Source organism: Mastigoproctus giganteus, chromosome 12 (genome assembly GCF_048544385.1).
Source record: "Mastigoproctus giganteus isolate SK-2022 chromosome 12, ASM4854438v1, whole genome shotgun sequence".
NCBI classification, from domain to species: Eukaryota; Metazoa; Arthropoda; class Arachnida; order Uropygi; family Thelyphonidae; genus Mastigoproctus; species Mastigoproctus giganteus.
In genome coordinates, this window is record NC_143586.1 from 68,198,316 (window position 1) to 68,219,591 (window position 21,276).

General features: G+C 39.9%; 1 protein-coding gene across 1 annotated transcript; it reads right to left on the bottom strand.

Annotated features, from left to right (window-relative positions):
* Window positions 1–4,721: 4,721 nt before the first annotated feature.
* On the bottom strand, window positions 4,722–12,583 carry LOC150077162 (flavin-containing monooxygenase 5-like). Its single transcript, XM_090386202.1, has 3 exons — window positions 12,418–12,583; window positions 7,306–7,943; window positions 4,722–5,783 (listed from the first exon to the last, which is right to left on the bottom strand). The coding sequence occupies exons 2-3, from the start codon at window positions 7,930–7,932 to the stop codon at window positions 4,812–4,814; spliced, it is 1,599 nt and encodes a 532-aa protein (XP_090242328.1). The 5' UTR covers window positions 7,933–7,943; window positions 12,418–12,583; the 3' UTR covers window positions 4,722–4,811.
* Window positions 12,584–21,276: the final 8,693 nt, after the last annotated feature.

The window sequence follows — 21,276 nt, forward strand, 5'->3', positions numbered from 1 at the left end:
TAATTGGGGTTAGGAAGCCCTTAAGTAAGATGGATTGGGTCTTGGTGGCTGATATGCTGAGTCGATGCCTTTCCGTCCATTGTCGCAGTGTGGTTACTGCTGCGTTCGCGAGAGTTTCTAGTTGGGCTCTTGACTCTGCAGTAAGGGCTAGGGAAAGGTCATCTGCATAGGCTAAAGCCCGTACGCCCCCCCCACGTCGAGGTTGAGGAACTCGTCCAGTACATAGTTCCACAGGAGAGGACCTAAGACAGAGCCCCGCGTTCATCCCCGCTGTATTTGTGGGGCAACCTTGCAATAATAGGGGGCTTTCACAACCAGTCAATTGGTCAGATTCTTATGCAATCATAGATGTTTGTCGGCAGTTGGCCAGTCCTGAACCTTACGAGGACTCAGGGCTGCTTTTTCCTCATCTCTATTGACTTTGTGGGGGCGTTCGATGCCCCCGCAAAGTCAATAGAGATGAGGAAAAAGCAGCCCTTTAATTCAAATTAAAAAAGCTTGCAGTGGTGTAAGGAACTTCAATCCTCTGTCTGAGCAGCTGCTCCAGTACTTTGCTGAGCACAGAGGGAAGGGCAATTGGTCGATAGGAGTCCGGTTTATGCTGTGCTTTGGATGGATTTTTAAGGATCAATTTGATGTTTGCCACTTCGAGTCGTCGACAGGGAAACAGCCGGAATGGAGACAGTGGTTGTAAAGGTCCAGGAGCAGGTCTAGGATGTACTCAGACACTTTCCTAACCAGATCTTCTGGCTCAAGCATATCTAGTCCTGGGCTTTTCCTATTTCTTATCTTGCTTATGACAGTGTGTAGTTCTGGTGGCTAATGGGCTGCTCCGTCCTCGGGGATTTGTATACGTCATTGGCCTGGCATAACAGTTGCTGTTCAGGGGTGTTGTTTCCTTCGATGGTTTTGAAAGTGGCGTCTAATATGTTATTAACTGTGTCATGCCAGTTGTTGGTCAAGATACCTAGTGGGCGTGGCGATGGAAGGGGGTTACCTCCCTCCTAGGCAGCTTGTTTTTGGTTATTCGGTAGATAATCCTCCAGGGATCAGAGTTGCCGACAGAAGAGACCAAATGCTCCCAGGACAGCTTTTTCCGCTGCCCGATCATCGCGGTATAGGTGTTCCCTGTACTGTTGCCTGAGAGTATCCACCTCAGGGTGGTCAGATCCTTCTGGCTGTTTGAAAGGCGCATCTCTTCTGGTTCATTGTTCTTCTAAGCTGGTCGAGCTCTTGCGACCACCATGGGACAGAACCCGACTGGGCGGTCCTTCTCCTGATTGATTAATTAGCCGCGTTGGCTATGGCATTGGTTACAGCGCGTTGATGTTGGTCAGGGGTCTGTTTCTGGAGCTGGTTGGATGACTTGTGTGTACGTTTCTGGTGATGGCCTCTTTGAATTTACCCCAGTCTGCTTTATTAGCAGCATATCTTTCCTGTTTGTAGCTGTTTATCTGGATTCGATGGAGTGACCTATACATAGTAAAGGTGATGGCCCAGTAGTCGGAAGTAGTCCAGTCATCTTGCACCATCCAATCGTTGAGGTGACCAACTAGTGACCATGATGGTATCCAGGGTGGCCTCCCAGAGTGTCGAACTAAATGTGGGAAGATCGTTGGCGCGATTAATGACGGCAAAGCTGATTTTTTCCAGGAATTCCTCCATGTGCTGCCCGTTTCTAGAGTCTCTACGCTCCTGGGTCTCGCTGTGCCACAGAGGTGAACCCAGTTCAGGTCGGCAATATGAGGATCTAGGATCCTGTTAGTTCAGGATCCTAGTTTTTGTAGATATTGAATGTGTAGGAGGATGTCCGCCTCCGGACGACAGTTCAAAGAGATGACATAAAGTTCTCCTAGGAAAGTAACGATGCGTCCGCAAGATGCCGACTCGTGGCACATGTGTAAGATTCTGGTGACGGTTATGTTCGGATTTCTCATAACGACAACAGTCCATGGGGTTGCTCCGTCCACCTGAACAATCTTATAGTTGAGTGGGAACCCCTGGACAGTCCCGGGCAGGTGCAAGTTTCTTGCAGCAGGAGGACGTCCAGGTTTTCTTCTTCTTCAGCCTTTTGCCTTATCTGTCCCACTACAGCAATTGCTCTCTGGGCATTGATTTGGAAGAATTTAATGCATGTTGTGTTATAACTTTTAGGCAGAGTTCCTATAATGAATTCTTAATTGTTGGGCACTTCTTTCTTAATATATACCGGGAATTTGTTATCTCTGACTGAGTGTGTGTGGGAGTGGAGTTTTTGTCACTTGAAGTTTGCACAGGCTGGGTCGCTTTCTTTATTTGGGCAGTTTGCATAGTTGTGCCCTTCTCAGCACAGTGCCCACATGCACATTAATTATTCGGATGGCCTAAAAATAATAGCTTTTTTTCTTTTTTTTTTGTATACTAATATTCCACCTGCCATTAGACACGGAGATAACTTGCCGATTCCATACCATCTGCTTATATTGGACAATATAGTAGCTGAAGGTGCTGAAAGTGAAGCTTCTGAAGATGAAACCGAAGTCTTCACACCTGGAGACATTGAGTCCAGAGCTCAACTGTTTGCACAGCATGAACTCAGTGACCTAGTAAAGATCTAAATTTACCAAAGGAGAGCTTCCTGGTTCTATACTTAAATCAAAGAATCTTCTAGCAGATAGGAGGTTTTTCTCATAGTACAGGTACAGAGAAACGAGAACAAGGCACACACTTTTCTGAGGACCATGCTGTAGTTTTTTGCAATAATAAAAATTACTTAATGAACTACTGTATTCAGGAATTAGTTACAGTTCTACACGGTGGTGACTTTTCATTGACTTTTTATTTCTATCAAAGAGGAGTCTCAAAGGTGTGTTGCTCCACAGTCGAAATAAATATGGCTCAATTCCAGTAGCTCACTATGCATTTGAAAGAAACCTATGAGAAGTTAGAGCAGTTTGTTGACAAATATGAAGAATGAAGAACATGGTTGATTGGTCTCTGGTGACTTTAAAGTGAGAGGCATTTTACTTGGACAACAATCTGGATACACAAAAAAATGCCTTGCTTTTTGTGTGAGTGGGACAGTCGCCAGGGAGTAACCTGTAGGATGTCAAGGTCTTGCCAAAGAGGGGCAGTTTGTTGCCTGGATCAAAGAGTTTACCAGTGGTTCGTAAATCACTGGTAAACTCCAAAACTCTCCTCTTTCTACCCGTGGACATCAAACTGGATTTGAGGAAACAGATTGTGAAAGATTTACCTCAAGAAGTTCTCCGCTTCGACAATCTTCGTATTAAATTCTGATCGATCACCCAAGCGAAGCTAAAACAAGGTATTTTGTTGGACCTCAAATTAACAAACTGATGATGGAACGATATTTTGAAAGAACTAAGAATAAAAGCGATAAGCGGGCGTGGAATAATTTCAGGTCTGTTGCTGAGAACTTCTGAAGGAACGACAAGGCCTAGACTACTAGAATATAGTTGAAAATATGTTGGCAAACGTCAAGAAGCTGGGCTGCAACATGAGTGTCAAGGTACATTTTTAACTCGCAAATCGACTGCTTCCGAGAAAACCTAGGAAGTTTGTAAATAACAGGGCCAGAGGTTTCACTAGAACATTAAAGACATGGAGATCAGACAACAGGAGAGCTAGAATGCCAACATGATGGCTGACTATTGCTGGATGCTAAAGAGGGACTGTAAAGTAGAAGGATCTGCAAGAAAATCAAAAGAAACAAAAAGGTGACCCATCGTAGATCAGTTTTTAAAATGAGAGATGACTTTTTACCACGCTGCCCTTTTTAACAATGTTTTTAACGTGTATATAAAAGAGAATGTCAACGCAAAAATAACTTAAGTTGGTGGAATTGAATTAAAATTAGCACAAGAAGGAAGAAAATTTTGGGTGTCTGCAGTTCTCCAAGCAGTATATGCAGCTAGCAAGGACCCATAGTGACCTATCGATGATTTATTGCGTATTTGTTTGTAGAAAAGGAAGGTCTTGTTGTATAAGTGTGTGCTATTCCACCATTTCTTTCTTAGTTTGCCCATCCCTTCCATATTAACTTAAATTGCTTGAGGAACTTTTTATCGTTTTTAATGACTTCATTTCTTCCTTGTACATTAGGGCCGAGACAGGAGGATAATACAAAAACTTGTCCTGTGCTTATTTTCCTAAATATAGTCATTTTGAAATCTTAAATTAAACAAGGAATTCTGAACGTGATTTAGCAGTAATTGCCTGATAATCCTTTGATACAAAACGGCACACATGTAATTTTTGTTTGGGATGTCAGCTATCATGAAATTTTCTCTGCCATTTTTCTCTATGCCTCTGTTTAAGTAATAAATAAGGAAAAATGTGGACTATAAAAAGATAAACAGCACGTTCTTCGATTTCCAAGCTTTCTCAAACTATTCTTCTGATTTCAGAGTGCATCCTTTTCACTTGAATTTGAGAAATTTCACGTTATCAAAAAGGCAGTTTCATCAGATGTTGTCCTCAATCTTACAGGCTCCCTTATATAGGATCGTTGAGGTGTCCATAATAATTAAACCAAGCTGTGTATCGTAATATACCGTGCAAATATATTTTGATAACTAAATGTGTAACTATAAACAGTACTAACAAATAACGACAAACTCATAAACTTAAAACTTCAATCATTTTATTATATATGTCCATATGTAGAGTACATAATAAACAATAACATAACTTTATGGTGATCAACTATGGTTGGTGTTTTGTTATTGGAGCTATGATTGGCTTGTTTAAAAAAAAATACACTCAATAGCAGTACATTTATGGAATCTATAGGGTCTAAATGAATCAATCTATTTATAATTAAAGCAGTAAAAAAGAAAGAGAACGAGCAATCCACCAATCCATGCAATAGTCAAAAGTCCGAAGCTCTTCTGTTGTTTGTAATTCACGGGACGGGTCTTGAGCGGCGCCCAAATTCTTTCGGTACAAGTTAAGATCGCTTCCCGCGCTCCTGGCCACGAATGTGGTCCACGAAGCCGGTAATAGTAAGGAACGCATGGTCCAGTCAAGCAAGCCCAGAATAACTTAGGGTCTGTAAGAGCCAAAGTCCACAGCTTAGGTTTGGTTCCGATTATTTCACCCAATTCGTCCATAAATGGAATCCAATCAACTTGGACTGTGTGTCTTGGAGAAGTGACGTACCTTTCAGCGTTTAACTTCGTCTTGGTTTGGATGTCGGCTATCATGACTTCTTTGGAAGGCAGTTTAAGTTTTTTATTCATCAACAGGGCAAACCAACGAGACTGCATTTCAGAAATGGGAAAAATGGCCCCAACAGGCTGAATCAATCCAATGATAACCAGTGTAGGATGTTCAAGGTTTGGAGGAAATGCGTATTTGTACAACTGAACCCTGTTATCTTTGGACTGCACAACATCGCCGAGGAAAGGAAAAGTGATGCGATACCCTGTAGCCAAAATAACGGCGTCCAATGGGGTTACATTTTTATCTCCTTCAAATTTTATTCCATTCTCCGAAAAGCTTACAACGTCCCCTTTTAGCACTACTGTTCCTGCAAGGAGTCGGGATGGTAAGGTGTCAGTAATCGTCGGATGCTGTGCGAATATCCTGTGCTTCGGTTTCATCCTGTAGGCCATGTGATCAAAGACGTTGTTCAAACCCTTCTCAAAAAGGGTACACAAGTAATTGTAAGGCAAGCGTGTCATGAAAATATTATCCCAACGAGAGAACAAATCGAATGGCCTTCCCTTGGTTCCTGTACGTGCCCATATCCACGCTCCTCTCCTTGTACTGAGATATACCTGTTGGGGAAGGAAGAATGGCTTTGATAAATTAGAGATTCATCTTTTTTGTAAATAAATAGACTAGCAATTTTTATTACTATAATTTTAAAAGTTTCTGTTTATAGTCTGCGACAGCAGTATAGCTACGTGTTTAGAACAGAGCACTGAATAATATTACCTTATTTTGTGGCAGGCATCACGTGAAATTCGCACATAATTGACTGAAGGTCATGTTTTTATGTATTCTAATGAAAAAAACAAATTGCTTGTGTACGTTTAAAATTCGTCCATATTAGAGTCCAACTATTTTATCTGCCAATGCGTATTAATTCTATAAATTGCGTGTGTTTTTACGAAAAAAGACTGATAATTCAGCCACGGGATGAAAAAAGCTCATAAAGGTCATCGATCTGGTGAAAACGTGGGTCTTTATCAACTAGTGTGGAGAGGACGGTGATTATATAAGAGTAGCACAATATTACGATATATTTCTCGGGGTTGAGGAAGAGTTTACTCGATCGTAACTTAATAGGCTTTTCCATAAAAAAATAAATAAATAAAGTGACTTCCATTTTGAATATTCGGAAAATAAATGGAACAATTCTTTATGTAATGAAGGAAAGGGATTAGAGCTGTTGTTGGTAGAGGAACGGGGTTGCTCGAAATAGTTTAAAAATGGCATTGCAACATAATTCGCGAATAATCCCTTAGCAATTTATCTAATGGCTAAAGTTCTTTAACGAGGCTTTTCGATGCAATGGAAAAAATTGTAGAAAAAGCTGTGGATTTATTTCTTGTAATTGTCATATAATCGGTTGATAGCAGGACAATCGCATGGCGGCCATGGTAAGCTGAATATCCCCCTCTCCTTTATAAAACGTGGATAACCAAAGAGCTACATTTCGAGGTGATTAGGCTTTTTTGATGGCATTGCCTAGTTAGTCGGTCTCAAAATGCACGGCAACGTTTTTCTTCTCCTGAAAGTTTTCCGTTCAACGAAAATAAGCAAACCGACCAGAGAACACACACGTAATTTAAGGACATTGTACTTATAGGCGCGTGAGGTTTCAGCATTACCCATTGACCATAAACACGCTGTAACTAACTTCGAAAAAATCCTCGGAAGACCCACAAAGGTAACTTTGTATAGTTCAATCAGTAGACAAATAAGTAATTGCACAATATAAACGATCATATGTTGATACGCCGCGGGGTTTGTTTTTGGGTGACATCATTATGAGAATTGATTGAAGCAGTGGGACAGGAAGCACCTCTATACGTCTGAGAATAATCTGTATCTGTAGTTCTTCTTTAAGAAATGAAAGGCAGACTACACTCCACGCAGGTTAAAGTGCTCATTATTTCACCAATTCCATTTTTCTTGTGCACCATGCCGCTAAAAGAACATTTAAGGGATTTGTTTGTTTTTGTAATTCTTAGAAAAACTAAATATTCTTCGCATTAAAATAACACAGGTGAAATATTCTTTAACTCCCTGGAAAATAAAATTCTAGGGAAAGTTACGGGAAAAAATACTCACCTTTTCGCAAACATAACTGTACTCTACCACAGCATCAGCAGAAGAGTTTCCAATACCGATCACTGCTACACGTTTCTTTTCATAACCGTCGGCGTTTTTGCAGCTGTGGGTGTGGAAAACTTTCCCCTTAAACTTATCCAAGCCTGGGAAGGTTGGAATATTTGGATAAACGTGATGTCCAACGCAAACCATCACCCCATCAAAAGTTTCCTCGCTAGTGTGACCATCCTTGGTGTCCTTGGTGGTCACCACCCACCTCCCCGTCGATTTGTAATCCTCAGCTGGAACCACTTTCACGACGTCCTGGTTGTATTTCATGTGTCGGAATAGATCATACTTTTCAGCGTACATCCGGAAGTAATCCATTATCATGGTGTTGTGCATGAAGTTGGGGAACTCTTTAGGAGGGGGAAAATCTGAAAATGCACTTTTCTCTTTGCTCGTGTTTATGATGGTTGATCTCATTACCGAAGGAATTCCCTCTTCGTCTTCATTTCGGTACCGCCAGAGGCCACCCCAGTTGTCGGTCCTCTCAAAGCACACGACGTCCATTCCTTCCTCTTTGCATGATTTTATTGCTGTCAGGCCACTGGACCCTCCTCCGATCACGGCAATTCTTTTGACCATGATGATACAGTCTGCAAGGAAAAAGAAAACTCGAATTAAAGAGTATAAGTTCAAGTGCTTCGTTTCTGTTTTTGCGAATTTTCTTCTCCGAATACTTTTTAATTGAGTTCAATAAATATTAATCGTTAGACAACAGTCTATTAATTGGTAATTACCTCTTCTCAGAGTATTTTAATTATAATATTAACTCATTGATTAGAATGATGAAATATCTTGGGATGGATGGAGAGAGGAGGAAGAAGGGGTTAACTTTCACTATGATCAGAGACTCCGGGAGACAAACAAGAAGTACATACACGACTAATACCGTGTCCAAAACAATAGGGCTAGCGTCTGGTTGTCTGCAATAGCTTATTCCGCAGAAATTTAGAGTAGGTGCGAAGTAGTAACACGTGTCTGTGGTAATGTTCGATCGACTTCAAAAGAGCAGACAGCCTGGGAAAGGAATATTCATATTAAAAGGGGAGGTTGAATCTAGCGGGGATGGAGATAGCATGGGAAACCCACACTAGCGAATAGTCTGGATGTAAATTTAAATATTGAAGTATGAATGGCTAAATTTCTGAGCGAAGGTGAGCCAACAAAAAAGGGCGGTACACAAATTAGAAGAACAAAAGGAGAGCGCGCTTAGCCAAGAGAGTCCTGTCCTGCCTTGTCAACCAGTTGAGAAAGTTCTGACAAAGTTAAGATGGAGTAGTAAATTGCGGAGGATTAAATAAGTTTAAGTACAGTCAGTGGGTTAAGAAAGGTTAGATAAGTTTCATGATAGAAGAGAACAGTCGAGTAATTGGTCATATGGTTGGTGAGGGAAGAAATATAGTAGACAGAAATAAGCCTAGTCCGTCATCGGAAGGCAGTGAAAGTGGCCGGTGTGTAAACGAGTGAAGTGTAAAGAGAAATAAGCCTAGTCCGAAATCGGAAGGCAGTGAAAGTGGCCAGCGTGAAAATAAGTGTTGTGTAAGGAGAGAAATAACCCTAGTCCATCATCTGAAGGCAGTGATAAAGGCCAATGCGCAGATAAGTGAGCTGAGAAGGTAAAGTTGTAGTACCGAGCCCTCCAGAATAGCTGAACCAAAGGCTAAGTAGCAGTATCGAAGACCAGCCCATAAATTCCTAAGAGACTCAGTGATGCCCTATCCAGATGTAGACTACAGCCCATTGAGAAACGAAAGGCCCTACCAAAAGATCCTGTTCAGTATCAGAAGTAAGTATCTAATTAACATGAGTATTCACTTGTAAATTATAGGACTTTAAAGAAGGGTTAGGAATTATAAGAGGGACATTATAACATATATAATAAGAGATATGTACTTTAGAAAAATGCGTAATTAAGATAAGGTTCCCTAGATGAAGGTAAAGAAAGGGAGATTCGTAGATGTAGAAAATTTTCTTGAGTAACGTAAAGTAAGGTAACAGTTTTGGAAGTGCGATAATTCAGAGGGATTATAGAAAGAGTGTTATATATATATGTGATACACTGAACTGTCATAAGCTGACAAGTCAGAAGTAAGGTTGTTAGCATAATTTAGAGATTGAGATAAATATTGATTTAAAAGATGAATGCTAATGTATTAGAAAAGATAAATAATCTAATTAGAAAGAGATTACCCTTAATGTTGTTAACTGAGAAATATTATTGTAAAAAAACAAAAGAAAAGGAAGATTGGAATGTGAGAGACAAGCCTGATCCACTCAGAGAATGTTTTACTAAGTAATATATAGAAAGAGTGGCATAAGAAAGATGTTGTTAGCCTTGTAATATAATTGAAGAAGTTGTACAAGAATATAACTAAACTTAACCAATCATTTTATGCTTGTACGGTAATAGAATAATAGTAATTATAATGTGTACTGGATCATTGAACTATTTTAATTTTGTCAGCCAAACCCAATGGAGGAACATAATAATATAGAAACCCCTTAAATCCTGAAAGTTCCCGATAGACACACGAGTCAGATTGCAAAGCGGGGAATTGCAAAGTACCTTTATTAGGTAATAATAAATATAAGGGAGGATATAAATAACAAAAGGGGTTAAAGTAAAATATAAAGAAAGAACAAAGAAAAGAGAAAACCTCTCCCCCCACAAAGGGAGCATAGATATAAAGTTAAAGAACGTACACTAAGTGGTCACTGAATTATGGTCACGGATAACAGCCGCTATTCGCCTACGCATTGATTCCACTAGATATCTGAAGACATCTGTAGGGATCTGCAGCCACCACACCCGCAAGGCTTTCCACAATGTCGGAAGAGATGACAATTGCCAGGCCATATGCCTCACTTCGCTCTCCAAAACATCCTATAGGTGTTCAAATGGATCCACGTCAGCCGAATTTGGAAGCCAATGAAGGTGGGTGATATCTTCACCGTGGTCCTCGAACCACTCATGCACAGTGCGGGCCCGATGAAACAGTGTATTATCGCCCTGGAAGATCCGGCTTCTGACATCCACTTTGCGTAATGCAGTACAATTCTGTCGGCGGGAGGTGATTTGACCCCGTTCGACATCATTCTTTGTAAAACTTGACCACAGTGGGTCGTGAGTAATCAACAAGATGGATAGGGAAACACTCGACGTACGAGTTCCCACAATCCTACCCTTTTCAAACTCCGTGATATCTCTACTATGTCCCATAACTTCTGTTTTATCACTTTGACTTGAACAACCAGATGCAAATTGCCACTGCTCTAGTGTGCTGAGCTGTTCGGCTTTTTGTACTGCGAGTTATACGACATAGTCCCCTACGGAAGGGGTGGTCACAATTTAATGATCACTGAGTATATTAGTTAAATTATTTATGGAGCGTCTTACTCTATGGGGTTAAGACATGGGCACTAATGGACGAAGATAATAGACGCATTGGTTGAGCTGTAATTGAGGAGGAGGAGAAATCTTTAAAAGGTGAAATAGACAGACAGGGTTAGAAATGAGACAGTATTGAGGAGGGTAGTAAAAAATCGAAGTATGGTTATCATATTTCGATTTTCAAAGGGTATATGAAAGGAAGAAAATTAGACTGAAGATTATCTTTGGGGGGATTTATGAGGCAGTCATAGGAGATATAATTGATGATGCAATTATAAAACATGATTGAAGAGAAAGTCACGGGCAACAAATTTGGCAATTTATAAAGAGTGATAAATAGCACGGGCTAAACGACAGGGTTAAAGGCGGAAAAATATGAAAATTCAATTGAGTTCTCGCTGTCGTGGATCTCCAGTGTGGCAGAGACCGCCCTTGTGGTAGCACAGTTGGTATAATCACCATCCTCCCCATACCGAATGGAAAAGACTTGAGTTCGAATCCAATCAAAGATGCGAGGAATATTAAATATTAATTATATTTAACTTTAACTGAAGGCTATGTTGTCCTAAATCATTACAGAAATCACTTCAAGTGTCAAGAATCACACGTGAATTTAGCATAACATTAATTTTTGGAAAAAGTATGTTATAAAAATATGAATCAAAAAGCGGGCGGTATCTATAAACTTCTTAGAAATTATTGAGATAGGTGCAACGCTTTCTATTTCCAGACTTAGTTTGATTAAACGTGGTCAGCTGTTTCATATTAACCGTCCTACTTCTTTTCGAAATTAGCTGCTAATCCGAAAATTATAATAACTTTAAAGTGGTAATAGTTAAATTCTTGTTAAAATTCTTTTTTCCGAACAGTTGAACGATAATACATTTTCCATATCACTCCTCTGTGACGAATAATAATAATAAGGTGGAACTAGAGACTCCTAACTGCAAGTTATACTGGAACCATGCCATAAGAACGGACAATATGATCTCGCACAACAGACCAGCCATAACCCTCATGGACAAGAAGGAAATGGCCGCTTAATTGATCAATATCGCAACAGGAACCAAACATCAACAAACCTACCAGGAAAAGATCAGGTGTCAAAGAGCCTGCATAACAACCTAAGGCATTGTTATCTTCTTCTTTAATTAAGATAAACAGAATAAGCAACAGGAACCGATAAGTGTATTTGTCCATTGTGATGTTACACAGCTTTCAAACTTTTACTTGGGCTGTCTCTGATAAGAGGCCGCTGTTCTGGATTGCGAACAATACCAATTTCCTCTTGGTAATTAGGGAAATGTGATCCATTACTTGAATAGGCTAGTGAGGTTTATTCCCAATTATTTGGTACATTAGATTCGTCACTCGATTGTGAAGACCCTTCGCTGGGATAAACTACAGCATTTTGCTTTGCAAACGTTTTGAACTTTGATATATACACCATACAAAGTGGCAGTTGTTATGATGGTTTGTGGACTCTACCCTTGCAGTCTGAAGCGTAAGCCCTTAATGCATTTTACTCTTAATTTCTCTTAATTTAATTTTTTTAATTTTTAAATTTTACTTTTAAAAAATTGCTTATCCAAAACGCTTCAAACTGTACTTCCCTAACAATTCTCTGGGCCTAAATTTTATACATTAAACCTAGGCCGATAAAACCAGTTACTTACTTTGCACCAAGTCTAGACCACAACTATCCTCGGAGGCTACAAGAATTCCGAATGCCCGTTTGAACTCTTTTTATTACTGCTGACACACGTGTCCGCTATGCTAGCACGTATTTGTGAATTTTCAAATGCCAAATCACAACACGCAGAAGTGACGTAACAGCTTCAGTCCCACTTATCGTCCCTGAACTTATCTGTCCACTGATATTGATAACACTCTCAGTCCCAGACGTTTCTGCTTCGGTTCTTTCAATACAACCACGCTCATTAATTCACTTGCTACATACAGGAATGTGAAATAACCGTTAAAAAAAGAAAAATAAATTCTATCTTATTGTTCTGTACAAAACGAGTTTTTAATTGTCTTTATAATCGCTTTCGCCTTGATTTATTTCTGTATATTTCGTTGTTGTCACATCGTGGCAAACAAAAGTAAAAATAGAGTGTAATTCAGAATGCAAAACATCAATTTACAAGTTCGGCAGAGTTTAGTTGCGAAATAGAAAGCGAGATGGCGCCGCTCGCACCTTAAGTAGATTAGCAGAATGAACCAGCTTGCCCCCTCCTCTGCACTTACAAGCGTTGCTTCTTCTTCTTAAAATAATTATACAACGCAAACGAAAAATCATGTGGTGGCTTTGACGTATATAAATGACGTATATTTAAAAATAAAACAGGCGAAAAAGAAAACTACACTAGTGAGTCGGTTGGTGGTGATCTCAGAATAATACAAATATCAGATGGATTGCAACAGAACCCAATTTAGAGTCTGGTTACGTGCGCCTGTTAAAAAATTAGGCAGTGTGAAAGAACCACAGATATTTTCAATTAGAGCGAGGAAGGAGAAGAGAAAAAACTGTTAGGGTCACGGTATAACCCCATTTCATAAGTTAAGTGAAATAAGGATTGTGAAATTATTTCCATCTCCTTCCATACTGAAATTTGGGACACAAGAAATATTAGAGCGGTAAAGTACATTTTTTACTCACTGCTAATATGTTTAAGATCCACGCCAAACAAGTTGAATAATTCCCAATATACGCTATACTCCAACATGTATTGAGACATCTCACTCCTAAGAACTAGCTCTCGTGGGGAGCACAGCTAGTAGAATTGCCATCCTTCTCACACCAAGTGGAAAAGACCTGAGTTCGAATCCCGTCGATGACATTTTTCTGGGTCTTTTTCAATGCGCGGCTGATTTGGTTGGTCTCAGGCGTTTTTTTTCCCAGAAACTCCGGTTTTCGTCTAGCAAACAGGCAACTCGATATGGCCTAAGTAGCTGATGCACCTAGAACACAACACCAACGTAGGAGGTTAATCTTTAATTCCAAAGATTACATGTACCAGATAAAGGTAAGATACAGAAGCTGTTCGCACTTAACGGGAGGCAAATGGAACAGATTCAGACAAGAAACAGATATAGATTCCCTCATAAAAAGTGACACACACACAAACACAATCAACCACCACAGGCTGAAGGCAAAATTCCGCACATCTATTTTGCAACCATTCTTCCTCAACTTAAATTTATGCCCCCTCATGTGTGTAGTCTCTCAGCAAGAGGACAAATGCCGTTAGCTCAATCCATTCAAGGCCTTCAACGCCTCAATCAGATCTCCACGCAGGTGCCTAATCTCGAGACGCTACAATTTTCAGAACTGAAGTCTTTCTTAGTTAGGCCACCCTTTCGTTCTCTCCACAAATCTGGTCGCCATACTCTACACAAGTTCCAGCAGATCTACATCCTAAAGTGAAGCCTCCAGACCTGTACACAATGCTTAAAATGCAGTCTAATCATAGCCTTGTAAAAGGGGATAATCCCCTCCTTATCCGTACCAGCAACGCAAAGTTTCTGTATACAAAGCCCATGAGCTGTTCTAGCAGCATGTCTGAACTGCACAATTACACCCTGATCTTTTTAATTTCACAAACTAACTTGAGTGTAGCACCACACAGTTGATAGGTTTTTCTGAGATTACAAGACCTTGTTGCATTGGCATACCCTCATTACTGTCCTTAACTACCCTGCCAACCTTTGTATCATCTGAAAACTTAGACATTAAGCCTGATATACCTTCATCAGTTTCATTACTAAATATTGAAAACAATAATGGACGAAGCACTGAACCCTGAGGGACTCCGCTAATAACAGTAGTCCGCGGAAAGCAGTGGCGATTGATTACCACTCTCTGTCATCTCCCACTCAACCATCCCTTTATCCATAGCAATAACTTGCCCTTAATGCCACTTTGCTCCAGTTTGTATAGCAGTGTTTCGTGTGCAACAGTATCAAAAGCTTTCCTGAAATCCAAGTATATTATATCAAAATTATTTTTTGCATCCAGTTCCTTGGTCAGAACATCATAATAACCTATCAAATCGGTTAAACGAAACCGCCACTTAAAAAATCCATGTGTGACTGCAGTATAATTGTATTTTTGTCCAGATGGTCCTGCATTACTTATTTGACCACTGACTCCATTATTTTCGCTGGAACAGAGGTTAATTTAACAGGTCTGTAATTGCTCATGTCACCTTTCGATCCCCCTTTATGAGTGGCGATATATTTCACATCTTCAGTCCATAAGGACCTGAATCCAAGGATGCTTTCATAATTATGGCTAAGTGTTTGCTTACCTCTTTTGCTGCCCCCGCTAATATAATTGGATAGATCCATCCCCTTCAGGTACCTTTTTAATGTCCATCTTCAACAATGTCTCTTCCACTTTCTCTTCAGTTATCACAATGTCATTTAGCTCCCCGTTAGAGTTTGATAAACTTCTGGCATCCCCTCCCCTAAAGAATGCTTCATGTGTGAATGTAAATGCAAAATACCTGTTTAGTTCGTCAGCAACTTGAACAGGGTCATCAGCAGTTAACCCGTTGACATCAAGTAGTCCAGTGTGTAGGACCAAAATCAAAGAAATCGTTAGACTTACCGATCTGTATGTAAGTGGAAGTTGTCTTCCAGCAGTGCACATTGATGTCTTTGTGATGACTAGAATCGAAGAATTGGCCATTACAGCAATAACAGAACATGAGGCGGAATGATGACTCGCACTACGCAGTCCAGGAATTCGATGGATGCACCTAGGTGTGTCGATGTCTAAAGAATGGTCTCATCGAGATTATTCTGCACCGAGAATGAAGTTCCGTTGTAATACTGATGCTGTTTTACGTGATTTGAACATAGTCCGATAGTTGTCACCAATGAAACCATGAAAGTAAATGTGTATTATGATATTCTGGTCAGTTCTGTCTTAATTGCATTGCGGGAATTATTGGAGTATGGATCTATTTCTATCAGAATGTAACGCCCCGTGTTACAGAGAATGGTCAGTACAAGTGGTTAAGAGAAAATAGTAAATCCTGCTATTTCCAATCGGAATCTAAATCTAATTGAATACCTCCGGGATGTTTTGAGACAACGGAAGGATCAGAAAACAGAAATGCTTCTTCAAAGACTCATGCATGGTGTTATGGAGGAATAAAACAAGCTACCAGAATCACATGCCATAAAAATAGTCTCTCAACGAGTTACTGATGTTGTCAAAGACCGAAGGTGGGGGATATACATTTTTAATATTAAATATGATATTTTAATATCATATTTAATATTAAAAGCCAATAATAGCAGCCAATCATAATTGCCTTCTGGAACTTTGAAAAGCTGGTTATTTATTTATTTATCAGTTTACTGCATGATTTCTACCAGCCGTCATGGTTAACACAGTTGAAAAGATCGCTGTACTCGTCCCCTAACGGGTGGAAAAGACCTGAGTTCCAGTCCTGTCAATGATATGAAGAATTTTTATGGGCGTTTTTTCACAACGTGGCTGAGTAAGTGGGTCTCCCGAGTTTACAAACAGTGTATATCGAGCAATATGGCCTTTGTTGCTGATTCTCCTAAAATCCTTCTACTACAACAACAACTATATTAGCTTCAGCTACATAGTAAATTACCCATGCAAATCTCTTCTGATAACGCGCATTTTCAGTCAGCTGTACATTTTAATGCGTATAATAAAATTAATTCATATACCTCAACTATTCACTAATCCACTGATGATCCATCCAATGCTGGGACAGGGATCAGTGTTTTTTTCTTTCCTGTACACCCGATGTAAGGAGCGTACGATCTCAAATTAGAACTTGGTGCATCAGGAGAAGGATTTGAATCACCGAAGAAACGAGTGCTTGCCCTAGAAACAAATGTAACTGACAGCATCCCCTTTGGATCCCAGATAACAATAGTCAAGTGCATGCCCCTCTGGTTGAAGGTGATCTAGTTTTATTGGGAGACCATTGTCACGGAAACGGGTAATGTTGTTTGCAATAGAGTTAGGTGGACCAGAACCAGGGTGTGTTTGCCGGGAGCAACAATTTATGAAGTTACCAACAGACTGTCAGATTTTAAAGAGGACTTTGTGATTCGTGTGGGGAGTAACGATATTCTACTTAAAAGTGCAGCGTGGCCCGCACTCTTAGGTAGAAGGAACCTATTTTGTAGAGATGGTATTCATTTGAACAAAGGTGGTGCAAGGACTGTTTCCGGTATCGTTAAGGGTACCTTAAGAGTTCAGGAAAACTGCTAGTTAGGGGAAAGAAGGGTAATATAGATCCATGTTTACCTGATGACATGGGTCAAAGTAATGTTTGCACTCACCTCAAGAATTCTTGTTTGTTGACTCAACAGCCGATGTTGGCAAGATGTTCTAAGGGCAGCGAAGTTTCAAATGAGCGGGATGAGAAGGATAAGGAAACAAACCCTTCAAGGAGTGTATCAGCGTAGTAACTATAGAAGAATACTTAGTCTTAACTGTGTCTACAGTAATGTCAGAAGTGTTCGCAATAAAATGGCTGGAATTTGAACTCCTTGTTAGGACATCTATCACTGACATAATAGGGTTAACAGACACGTGAGGTCGCCCGGAAATTGGAGATGGCAAGTTCAACTATAGTATAGTATGTATAATGATATTCGTTAGCTTTAATCCTGTCTAATTATACATGAAACTGAATCTGTTTCTCTGATATTTGTTAGTGTGTTAGTGTTAGTAATGGCTACATGGTGCAAGGAAGTCTATGGCTTATGCTGCACTAGCCAAAAAAAAAAAAAAAATTAATAATAATAAAATAACAAAAAATACATAAAATAAAATAATAAGAATAAAATGAAAAAAAAATAATAATAAAAATTAATAATAGAAAAGGAAATGGACAACCTATGCATTTCCCTCCTCCCTTAGGTAATTATCCAGCTAACCTTTGAATTTCTCCAGACTGTCAGCCTCAAGGGATATGTCATATGCTCTATGACATGTCCCCTTCCATTAACATCAGCACTACCCCAAATCGTGTTATGTCCACTGAAATTGCCCAGGAGTAAGATAGGAATGGGCAGCTGCACAATGAGATCATCAAGGTCTTTCTGGGAGATGTCAGTCCCAGGTGGCAAATAAACCAAACTGCTACTGCTTCTATGTTGGTGGAGAGCGGAATAGGTTGAAATGGGGTATGGTTGCCCAGAAGAATAGCAACACCCTCACAAGCAGGTCCGTCCCCGGTTCTGTCTTTTCGAACGATAGTAGTATTTTGAAGGGAAGGGTTTTCATTTGCCCTCAAATATGTCTCCTGTAAGCAAAAGCAAACTGGTTCGTGCTTTTGCAGAAGGGCCTTGATGTTATCATTGTTTTTCCAGAATCCACAACTGTTCCATTGTAGGAATTTAGCCATTATTTTGGCTTGGTGGTTCCATCAGGCAGCTACCAAGGTGCTGAGGGTTTACTTTTGTCAGTCTTGGATTTATCTTTTTTGGGTACTGGGGGTTACTTCAACTTTTTTTTCTTAGTCTTTTCTCTGGCTATTGTATTTATTACTGGTGGAGCATTAGGAGGTACTGATATGGGAGTGGTAGCTGATTGATCTTTCTGTGCAGATTTTTGTGAGCTTAAGAGGTAATGTGCAATGGGAGTGAATGACTCCTTTGGTGGAATGGTCATGTCTGTTTGAATTCCAATGGAACATCTCCCTTCAGGGAGTATTTGGGTTTGTTGATATTTATAGGTTTAACAATTTTCCTTGCCTCCTGATATATGTTTAGCTCTACCTTCAGCCATTGAATTTCTTTTTCTTCTTTACACCTCTGGCATGCTCATGAGTAGGCTGGATTTTTTCCCTGGCAGTTAATGCAGGCGAGTTTTGTGGCTGAACTTGATGTTGTTTCGTGTCCTTTGCACCACATCGAGCACATGCAAGGACTCCATAGCAGACCATTTGAGAATGTCCATATTTCTGGCACCTAAAACATCATAAAGGATTTGGAACATATGGATGCACTGGACAGTTGATGTAGCCAGCTTTAATCTCATTAGGAGATGGTTGGTGGGTTAAAAGTCAGGATTATGTTTCTAGTGGGAACAAGTTTCCTATCCTATGTGCATTTATTCTCTTAACGGCAGTTACTCCCCTGTGGTTGTAGTTCAGAGCAGATTTCCTCCTTGGTAACCTCAAGAAGGTGCTACTCTGAAATGACACCTCTTGATGAGTTGAGCATTCTGTGTGGTGTCAATGTTATGGGTATTCTTCCAATGGATGATGCTCGGAGTAGCTGCTCAGACTGCCTATAATTTTTTGTTTCAATTAAGAGGCCCCAGAACAGAGCTTCTTAACCAATTTAGGGGAACCTGCTAACTCCTTTAGACTTTACTGTATAAAAAAAAGGGCGACACTTTACCAATAGGTTTTTCACTGGTGGAGTGGATGATCAAAAACTTAGGGACAGGCTCTGATGGTACTTCAGTTTGCTGTCTCTTTGCAGCAATAACACTTTGTCTCTCTGTCTGTGTTTGCAGATAGGGACCGTGTTGCAGCCCCTGAAGAAATATGTTTATCAGTATACATAATGTTTTTATGTTGGTTCAGTGCCCAGGATCCCCACCCACCACGGGATCAGTAAGGGGAATAAAAGATAACTCTAACCAAGAAAATATTCTATTCTGCAAATTGTAGCATCTGGAAACTAGGCACCAGTGTGGGAATTCTGACTGAAGTGTTTAAGGCTTTGAATGGATTGAGTAAGCTAAATGCTGATGGTATCCTTCCTCTCATGCAGACAACACACATGGGACACACATTTAAACTGAGGAAGTAATGTTAAAGGATGTGTGTGGAAATTTGCTTTCAGCCAACAGGTAATTTGAATAAATTTAGGGAAGAAATAAACTTTTCACACATCTATCCTGCAACTACCTTTTATAGTTAAAATTTTATATAAAACTGTGCATGATATCCAGGAAAGAGTACAGATGCCACCCTTGCTCTTTCTGACGTCTGGCCATTGACTCCATTATTTTCGGTAGAACAGAAGTCAAGCTTACAGGTCTGTAATCATTCACTTGCCAATTTAACCCACCTCCCCACCTCCTTTGGTGAAAAAGAGACATTTTCACATCTTCAATTTGTATAGATATCCCCTGAATATAACTATGCTTTCATAATTATGGTTAAAGGTTTGCTTATTTTAATATCATTGATAGATTACATCAGCCCCTTAGGCCTAATTTACTTTCAGTTTCAACTTCTCTTTTATCACAATTATCACAATATCATTTAGCTCCCAGTTACAATTAGATATACCTCTGTTATCATCATTCCTAAAAACTTCACATGTGAATGCAGAAGCAAACCATTTATTCAGCAACCTGAGCAGGTCCATTAATAGTCATGCCATTCATATCCAGTGGACAAATGCGGTTCATCCCTTTCTTTCTAGTGTTAAAATAAGCAAATAATTCTTTTCTAACTTTCTTCACATTCTTAGCCAAATACTTTTCGTAATCCGCCTTTCTCTGCCTAACCTCACTAGTCTTATTGGTTCATCTGAAATCGATTTAGGTAGTTAATGTTAATGACACTAATGACAGTATGCTGCTGCAACAGGATCTAGAAAAGTTGAGTAGATGGGCTATGTAGATGGTTGAGTAGAGGTGGCAACTGTAAAGTACTGCATATGGGAAGCAGCAACCCCAGAGTAACGTCTCAACTGTGTGGTACTACACTGACAGAGACAGAGAGTAAAAAGGACCTGGGGGTAATTGTGCAGGCAGATATGAAGTTTTCTGATCAGTGCAGATGGTCTGCAAGAGTAGCTCATGGTGTCTTGTCAATGATATACAGGAATGTTTCTAGCAGGGATAAGGAGGTGATTATTCCCTTGTATAAGGCAATGGTCAGGCCACACCTTGTGTACTGTATACAGGTCTGAAGGCCCCATTTTAAGAAGGATGTAGAGCTGTTGGAATGAGTACAGAGAAGGGCAACAAGATTAGTGAATGGAACAAAGGGTTGTTCTTACGAAGAAAGGTTTAAGTTTTGCAAATTACAGTGTCTGGAGCCTAGGCACCTGCGAGGTGATCTGATTGAGGTGTATAGCCTTGAATGGTTTGAGCATGCTCAATGCTGATGGGATTCTTCCTTTTGCTCAGAATAATTGCCTGAGAGGGCATAAATTCAAATTGAGGAAAGACAGTTGTAGGATAGATGTGCAGAAGTTTACCTTTAGCCAGCAGGTGGTTGATTGCTGGAACAAACTTTCATCTGTCACTGTAGAAGTTGATAGCTTAAACAGATTCAAGGCAGAACCAGACAAACATTTGGAGCAGGTGGATGAGTGAAATGAGAAGGGTGTGTGTGTGTGTTTTTTTAGCTGATGTTATATAAGCTTGCTTTCTTGCATCATGTGTCCTTGCTAATAAGTCTTAGTTGGTATAAAAAACTTGGTAGCTTCTATGACTACTTGCAATTGTTAGCAACATCAGTAGTCTTAGCAACATTTGTAACATCACTTACAGCTATTAT

Excerpts from the sequence above, each read along its gene's own strand:
- LOC150077162 (XM_090386202.1), bottom strand. The coding sequence starts at position 7,932 with ATGGTCAAAAGAATTGCCGTGATCGGAGGAGGGTCCAGTGGCCTGACA. Across the intron at positions 5,784-7,305 it reads ACAGTTATGTTTGCGAAAAG|GTATATCTCAGTACAAGGAG; the intron begins GTGAGTATTTTT and ends CTTCCCCAACAG.